This window comes from Ipomoea nil, unplaced genomic scaffold (assembly GCF_001879475.1).
Source record: "Ipomoea nil cultivar Tokyo-kokei standard unplaced genomic scaffold, Asagao_1.1 scaffold1576, whole genome shotgun sequence".
Lineage (NCBI taxonomy): Eukaryota > Viridiplantae > Streptophyta > Magnoliopsida > Solanales > Convolvulaceae > Ipomoea > Ipomoea nil.
Genome location: NW_017618004.1, coordinates 2,928,472 through 2,937,576, shown reverse-complemented (window position 1 = coordinate 2,937,576; position 9,105 = coordinate 2,928,472). Strand labels below are relative to the sequence as shown.

Genomic DNA, 9,105 nt, shown 5'->3' with positions numbered 1-9,105 from the left:
AAGATGGGAACATTGATTTTCGTGAGTTTTTTAAGCTAATGGAGCATAGTTTTGGATAGTTTAGCTTGCTTAGCTTGCTCCTGCCTTATCTCATCTCCCCCTTCATGTCCTTTTTCTGCGTAGCTTAGCTGGAGCAACACTAGCTGTGGCAGTACAATGATCAATATGGCAAATGACATTTTTACCCCAGTTTTTTACGGCTTAGACGACAGAAACTAACAGAAGGATGGCAGCAGGTCAGTTTTCACAACTCGAAGGACCACAAATGGTAATTACGAAAGTTAGAGACTATAGGTGGTGAAACCACTAAACTCGAGGGACCTTGCCTGATATTTACTCATTTCACAACTATATATCCAGAATTACATAACTATATGTGCAGAATTACATAACTATATATTCATAATTTGACAATAGTACATTCAGAAATAATTACTACACATTCATAATTTAATATCCATATATTCATAATTTCACAACTAGACATTCATAATTACATAACTCCATATTCAGAATTCTTAAAGTGCTTGTTCACAGAGAACCATATCCATAATTGCATAACTACACATCCATAATTTCAAAACTATATATCCATAACTTCATAACTATATATCCATAACTTCATAACTATATATTCAGACTTGCATAACTACACGTCGATGGGAGTTTTTGTAAAAAAAAAAAAAAAACAAACAAAAAAAATATTATTTGATTGGTGGAGGAGTTAAATGGTGCCACTATTGGCACCGTTACTCCATCATATTAAACGGTGTCGTTTTGTAACCGTGTGCGCCATGCATGGTGCACACGGTTGCACAGCATAATTTGCGACACTAGTTTCATCATAGCAATACTAAAGTATCATTTTTTTTAAAGCAACCATAAGGATGATATATTAAAGAAAGCCCAAAATAGAGTCATGTGAGGTAGAATCCCAGTACAACGAACTAGTCTGAGCAAAAGTTGAAGAAGCTAACGTATGAGCAATATACATATAGTTCCACACACACTAGGTTTTTTTTTTTTTTTTTTTTTTTTTTTTTTGAATGCCCACACACACTAGTTTAATTATACATAATTGCTGAATTGAGCTCTATTTTTTTGTTTCAAGTTCCACACACATTAGTTTAATTATAGTAATGCTGAAATATTATTTTAATTGCACTTTGCAGGTCATTTGACAATATATGTTATTGTATGACTCTAGATTTTAGTTTCATTTCGATGCACACTAGTTTTATTATAGTAATACTAAAGTATATATATCATTTTAATTATACTACATTCATTTTCCACACACTAATTTTATTATATTAACACTCAAATATCATTTTAATTCTATTACAGTTTCATTGGAGAATCTTGATTCAAATAGGATTTGTGAATCATGGCCCACTGAATAACATCCGCATATCAATCAGCTATTTCAGCACGTAAAGAAACACAAAATGATATACACAAAATTGTCATCTTCCATTTTTTTTCTCATGCACGTTCCTAGTACTACACAAAAAAAATAGAGAGAGAAACAAAAGGTTCACCTTATCCTGCCTATAAATATCAAGGCTACAAAAAGTTCACCATATCCTGCCTATAAATATCAAGGCTGCTAGCTTCAATTCTCAGCTTCCAATCACTCTCTTTGTTAGTTTAAGGGTTTGAAAATAAACAAAAATGGTGTTATTACTACTCTTTCTTCTGCCTTTCACTCTTATTATTTTCATTTATTATTACAATTTTCCTACTTCTCCACCTGGTCCTCCAGGGCTTCCAATCATTGGGAACTTGCATCAATTTGATAGTGCAGAGCTTCATGTGTTCCTGTGGAAACTTTCCAAAAAGTATGGTTCCCTGATGCGCATGAAACTTGGTTACCGGGAAGCTGTTGTGATTTCTTCAGCAACAATGGCTAAGGAGGCCTTGAAAACAAACGACTTGGCGTTTTCTAGCAGGCCATCATTCATAGGCCAACAAAGATTGTCCTACAGTGGCCTGGACATTGCGTTTTCACCCTACAATGATTATTGGAGAGAAGTAAAAAAGATTTCTGTTCTTCATCTCTTTAGCCTCAGGAGAGTGAAGCAGTTCCAGCCAATCCGTGAAGATGAAGTCTCTCAAATGATCAATCGCATCTCGAAACTTGCATTCTCGTACCAACAAATAAACTTAAGTGAGATAGTGATGTCTCTAACCAGCAACATAACTTGTCGGTCCGCTTTTGGGTTAAGGTACGACGAGGAAGGGCAGGAAAAGAGGAGGTTCCACAAACTTTTGAATGAAGCTCAGGCAATGTTCGTGGGAGGGTCGTTACTTGCTGATTTTTTCCCATCGTTTGGCTGGATTGATAAACTCACTGGAAATGTGGCAAGACTCGAGAGAGTTTTCAAGGGTCTGGATTCCTTTTATCAAGAACTCATTGATAAGCATCTACATCCAAATAGGCCAAAATCAATGGATGGTGATATAATTGATATTTTATTGGGTTTGATGGAGGAGAATTCATCTTTGGTCAATCTCACTTGGGATCACATTAAAGCTGTGTTAATGGTAAATTCAAAGTTTTCTTTCCTTGCTTGATCTACATATTTTATTAAATTAGGTTTTGCATATAAATAGTTTTTTTTTTTTTTTCATTTCAAATTTATCCTTATTAGATTCTTTGTTTTGCATAATATTCAGAATGTTTTTATTGGTGGGACGGACACGAGTGCAGTTGTTATAATCTGGGCTATGACAGCTCTAATGAAAGATCCGAGGGTGATGAATAAAGTCCAACAAGAAATCAGGGAGTTTATAGGGGAGAAAGACAAAGTAGATGAAGACGACATTAAACAACTACCATATTTCAAGGCGGTCATAAAAGAAACTTTGAGATTGTACACACCTGTCCCACTCTTGATTAGCAGAGAAATCATTTCCAAATGCACGATTGATGAGTATGAAATCAAGCCAAAAACGATTGTCATTATAAATGCTTGGGCCATTGCTAGGGACCCCGAGTACTGGAAAGATCCAGAAGAGTTCTATCCAGAAAGATTTCTTGATTGCAACATCGACTATAAAGGACAAAACTTTGAACTCATTCCATTTGGAGCAGGTCGGAGAATGTGTCCCGGAATGGCACTAGGGCTTGTAGTAGCTGAGCTTGCACTTGCTAATCTTCTTTTTGCATTTGATTGGGAACTGCCTTCTTGGATGAAGAAAGAAGACATTGACACTGAATCTTTGCCTGGACTTGCTATGCATAAGAAGAACCATCTGTGTCTTTTTGCTAAAAGTGCTCAGGTGTAGATCAACTATGGGATCTGCAAATAGTCAAATATGAAGCTAATTAAGTTACTATGCATAAGTTTGTTGTTAATAAGCTTTCACGTTCATTAAGCATTTTATATATGTACTGTGTGTATTATTTCACTTGTGCTTCAATTCGGTCCATTTGTAATAAACAATATGTTTTACTCTTCTAGCTTTGCCAAAAAGGTTTAGTTTGTGTTCAATTTCAAGGTAACATTGGGATTATATTTATGATATAATAGCCAAAACTGAGAGCATCCCTACCATTGTATTTTAAATGGTTTTTTTAATCATGTTTTTGAGCTTAGGTAGAGGAGAGAGGTGAAAGGAGGAAGAAGGAAAATTTATTAGAGCAACCTCAACAATGAGAGATTTTTGTTGGTTTTTGTAGGGATAAGTAGGAAAGAGAGGGAAGAGAGGTAGAAGATGAAAAAAAAAAGTAGTGTTTACGGCTTTACGCGCTCAACTGACACGTGTAGGGTACGGTAGGTGTGCCTATCGCGCACCTGCAAAGTCTTTTAAATTTTTATTATCAATTGATGGGTCTCACAAAAAAATGTAATTGATTTGTTGGAGGAAAAACCACCAAAAAACATCATCTACCAATTCAAAACCCACCCCTAATTTTTGTTTATGAAAAAACACCCTAAAAACCCCTACGGAGAGTTGGGGATACCATTATTGCAAATGTTAGTTTTTTGTGGGTCTCGCTGCAGGAAAAAAAAAAATTGTATGCTGCAAGTGTTGAGGTATGCGTTGGGTCAATTGGGTGTACCACTGTGCCGTAAAAGCAACATTTTTTCTTTTGCTTTTAGTTTTATTTTACTCTATTTTTTTCCATATACTTTATCCTATATGAGTCCATGACACCTAAAAAATTGTGAAAAAACTTCAATTGTTGAGCATGCTCTTACGTAATCCATCATTGTTATTATATTAGTTGTTGTTCCAATTGTTGGGATATGTTTATTTGGGAACAATCATTGTTATTTGTTAATTTTTTACATTCAATTAAGGAGATGGGTACATATAACTATATATTTAATTAGGGAAATATGGAAGTTTGTAGTTAGATTTAACCTAAAACGGGTATAACCTATATATAAATTACTTGCAAATTGTCTGTTATTTATTCTTTAATTGTTGAGATATGTTTATTTATAGCCCTACCAAACATGAATATAAAAGATGATAACAAAAGTTATATTAGCTTTAGCTTGACTTAATAGGTCTTTTAATATCATGATACCAAAATTTGAGAAGTATACTTATTTTTTAAGATTTAATTAATAATAATATTGTTTAGTTGTTTGGACATATATGTTGGAATTTTAACTTAAAAATGACATTTAAGTGACTATTTTGTTTTATGAATGTATGTGTGGTTCGCTTCTGATTTGTGTCAAGTCAAAATAAATTAATGTTTAATAATTTATATAAAAAAATATCCTCGTTGGCCATGGCTGCTTTCTTCCCTCCTTCTTGGTCTCTAAATCTTGAGACGAATAAGGGTCTTCCTTCCTTTCTTCCTCTCCAGATCTGGAGATGAAGAAAGATAAGATTATTATATTTAAAAAAGGGTAGAAGGCAGCCATGGCTGACGGCTATGGCTGCCTTCTTCTTCCCTATTGGAGATGCTCGCTAGCCTAGAACCAATAGATCAATCTTCTCATTTGATACATGTGTGAGAGTGTGAGCTGAGGGAAAATTCAATGCACAAATCCAGCTCGTGAAAAAGAAAATGATATTCACAAAATTGTCATTTTCCTTCTTTTTTTTTTTTTTTTTTTTTTTTTTTTGTCATGCACGTTCCTAGTACTACACTACTACACTAAAAAAAAAAAAGAAAAAGAAAGAGAGAGATCAGAGAGAAACAAAAAGTTCACCTTATCCTGCCTATAAATATCAAGGCTGCTAGCTTCTATTCTCGATCAGCTTCCATCACTCTCTTGGTGTAGTATAAAAAGTCTAGTTTGGAGCTTCAATTCGTTGCTTAGCTTCTTTAATTTGTTAGTTTGAAACTAAACAAATTAAAAATGGTGTTATTACTACTCTTTCTTCTCCCTTTCACTCTTATTATTTTCATTTATTATTACAATTTTCCTGCTACTTCCCGGCCACCTGTTCCTCCAGGGCTTCCAATCATTGGGAACTTGCATCAATTTGATAGTGCAGAGCTTCATGACTTCCTGTGGAAACTTTCCAAAAGGTATGGTTCTCTGATGCGCATGAAACTTGGTTACAGGGAAGCTGTTGTGATTTCTTCAGCAACAATGGCTAAGGAGGCCTTGAAAACACATGACTTGGCGTTTTCTAGCAGGCCATCATTCATAGGCCAACATAGGTTGTCCTATAGTGGCCTGGACATTGCGTTTTCACCCTATAATGATTACTGGAGAGAGGTAAAAAAGATTTCTGTTCTTCATCTCTTTAGCCTCAGGAGAGTGAAGCAGTTTCAGCCAATCCGTGAAGATGAAGTCTCTCAAATGATCAATCGCATTTCGAAACTTGCGTTCTCTTACCAACAAATAAACTTAAGTGAGATAGCGATGTCTCTAACCAGCAACATAACTTGTCGGTCCGCTTTTGGGTTAAGTTACGACGAGGAAGGACAGGAAAAGAGGAGGTTCCACAAACTTTTGAATGAAGCTCAGGCAGTGTTCGTAGGTGGGTCCTTACTTGCAGATTTTTTCCCATCATTTGGCTGGATTGATAAACTCACTGGAAAGGTGGCAAGACTCGAGAGGGTTTTCAAGGGGCTGGATTCCTTTTATCAAGAACTCATTGATAAGCATCTACATCCAAATAGGCCAAAATCAATGGATGGTGATATAATTGATATTTTACTGGGTTTGATGAAGGAGAATTCATCTTTGGTCAATCTCACTTTGGATCACATTAAAGCTGTGTTAATGGTAAATTCAAAGTTTTTCTTCCTTGATCTACATATTTTATTAAATTAGGTTTTGCATTATTTGTTTTCATTTCAAATTTAACCTTAATTAGGTTTTTTATTTTGCATAATATTCAGAATGTTTTCGTTGGTGGGACGGACACGAGTGCAGTTGTTATAATCTGGGCTATGACAGCTCTAATGAAAGATCCGAGGGTGATGAATAAAGTCCAACAAGAAATCAGAGAGTTTATAAGAGAGAAAGCAGGCAAAGTAGATGAAGACGACATTAAACAATTACCATATTTCAGGGCAGTCATAAAAGAAACTTTGAGATTGTATACACCAGTCCCACTCTTGGTTATGAGAGAAATCATTTCCAAATGCACGATTGATGAGTATGAAATCAAGCCAAAAACGATTGTCATTATAAACGCTTGGGCCATTGCTAGGGACCCCGAGTACTGGAAAGATCCAGAAGAGTTCTATCCAGAAAGATTTCTTGATTGCAACATCGACTATAAAGGACAACTTTGAACTCATTCCATTTGGAGCAGGTCGGAGAATGTGTCCTGGAATGGCACTAGGGCTTGTAGTAGCTGAGCTTGCACTTGCTAATCTTCTTTATGCATTTGATTGGGAACTGCCTTCTTGGATGAAGAAAGAAGACATTGACACAGAATCTTTGCCTGGACTTGCTATGCATAAGAAGAACCATCTGTGTCTTTTTGCTAAAAGTGCTCAGGTGTAGATCAACTATGGGGTCTGCAAATAGGCAAATATGAAGCTAAATTACTATGCATAAGTTTGTTGTTAATAAGCTTTCACGTTCATTAAGCATTTTATAAATGTTCTGTGTGTGTAATATTTCACTTGTGCTTCAATTCGGTCCATTTGTAATCAATCAATCTGTTTTAATTTACTCTTCTGATCTAGCTTTGCCAAAAAGGTTTAGTTTGTGTTCAATTTCAAGGTAACATTGGGATTAATGATATAATAGCTAAAACTGAGAGCATCCCCACCAATGTCTTTTTTTGTTTTTTTTCATGTTTTTGTGCTTAGGTAAAGGAGAGGGGTGAAAGGAGGTAGAATGAAAATTTATTAGAGTGCAACCTTAACAATGAGAAATTTTTGTTGCTTTTTGCACTGACAAGTAGAAAAGAGAGGGAAGAAAGAAGAGGAAAAAGAGAAGAAAAAGAAATTCTTACAAAAAAAAAGTAGTGTTTACGCACCCAGTTGGCACGTGTAGGGTACTGTCCAAAACCCACCCCCTAATTTTTGTTTATGAAAGAACACCCCAAAAATCCCTCTTGGGGATGCCCTTATTGCAAATGCTAGTTCTTTTTGTGGGCTCCGCTACAGAAAAAAAAAAAGTTGTCTGCTGCAGGTGCTGAGGTATACGCATTGCGGCGTTGGGTGTACCACTGTGCACCTACTGAGTGTGTAAAAGCAAGGAAGGTTATGCTTTGCAATCGTGTGCACCATGCAAGGTGCACACGGATTTGGATCCATAATTTCTATACTACAGATTAATAATTTCTATACTATAGAATCGGAATTGGATCCATAATTTCTATACTATAGATTCATAATTTCTATACTGTAGATTTACAATTTTTAAAGGGAAAAGGGTCAAATAGACCATCGAACTTTAGCTTAAAAGTCAATTAGGCCTCTAAACTTTTTAAAGGTGCAATTACACCCATCAACAATTCATTTAAGTGCAATGAAGCCCAAAAATAAATTAATGACCTGCTATCACAGGTCATTAGGGTTTAGGCCACCTTCCGACGAATTTTCTGGCAAAAAAAAAAGTGACTGACGAAATTTTCGACAAAAGAAGTGACCGGCGAAATTTTCGGCAAATCTGGGTCGGTTGCTGGTAACCTTTTTTTTGTTGAAAAATTCGCCGGAATGTGGGCTGAATCCTAATGACCTGTGATAGCAGGTCATTAACTTGTTTTTGGACTTCATTGCACCTAAATGAATTGTTGATGGGTGTAATTGAACCTTTAAAAAGTTTAGGGGCCTAATTGACTTTTAAGCTAAAGTTCTGAGGGCCTATTTGACCCTTTTCCCATTTTTAAACTGTATAGTTATCAAATTATGAACATATAGTTTAGTGATTTGTGAATACAGAGTTCAACAATTGGGAATATGAACATTGGAAATTATGAACATAAAGTTCTGTAATTGTGAATATAGAGTTCAATAATTATGGATCTATAGTATAAAAATTATGGATCCAATTTCGTGTGCATCATGCATGGTGCACACGGTTGCACAACATAATTTACCTAAAAGCAACATTTTTTCTTTTGCTTTTAGTTTTATTTTGCCTTTTTTTTTTTTTTCATATACTCTATCCTACATGACACCTAAAAAATTGTGGAAAAACTTCAAGTGTTGAGCATGCTCTTAGGAAATCCATCATTGTTATTTGTTAATTTTTTACATTCAATTAAGGAGATGGGTACAATATACCGGACACGTTTTCTATATATTTAATTAGGGAAATATGGAAGTTTGTAGTTAGATTTAATCTATAACGGTATATAAATTACTTGCAAATTGTCTGCTATTTATTCTTTAATATAATTGTTGAGATATGTTTCTTTATAGCCCTACCGAACATGAATATAAAAGATGATAACAAAAGTTATATTAGCTTGACTTAATAGGTCTTTTAATATCATGATACCAAAATTTGAGGAGTATACTTATTTTTTAAGATTTAATTAATAATAATATTGTTTAGTTGTTGGACATATATGTTGGAGTTATTTTAGCTTTAAAATGGCATTTAATTAAGTGGTTATTTGTGGTACAAATATATGTTCCGATTTGGGTCGGGTCAATGTTGATTCCTACTCTTCATAAAGACGAAGAAATTAATATATTGTACGTTCAAAATGGAT

General features: G+C 34.9%; 1 protein-coding gene and 1 pseudogene across 1 annotated transcript; both read left to right on the top strand.

The window, feature by feature from the left end:
- Positions 1 to 1,662: 1,662 nt before the first annotated feature.
- LOC109190577 (cytochrome P450 83B1-like) lies at positions 1,663 to 3,497 on the top strand. The gene is made up of 2 exons (XM_019341086.1): positions 1,663 to 2,547; positions 2,680 to 3,497. The coding sequence occupies exons 1-2, from the start codon at positions 1,675 to 1,677 to the stop codon at positions 3,289 to 3,291; spliced, it is 1,485 nt and encodes a 494-aa protein (XP_019196631.1). The 5' UTR covers positions 1,663 to 1,674; the 3' UTR covers positions 3,292 to 3,497.
- A 1,833-nt stretch (positions 3,498 to 5,330) lies between these two features.
- Positions 5,331 to 7,075, top strand: LOC109190576 (annotated as a pseudogene).
- The last annotated feature ends 2,030 nt before the right edge of the window (positions 7,076 to 9,105 follow it).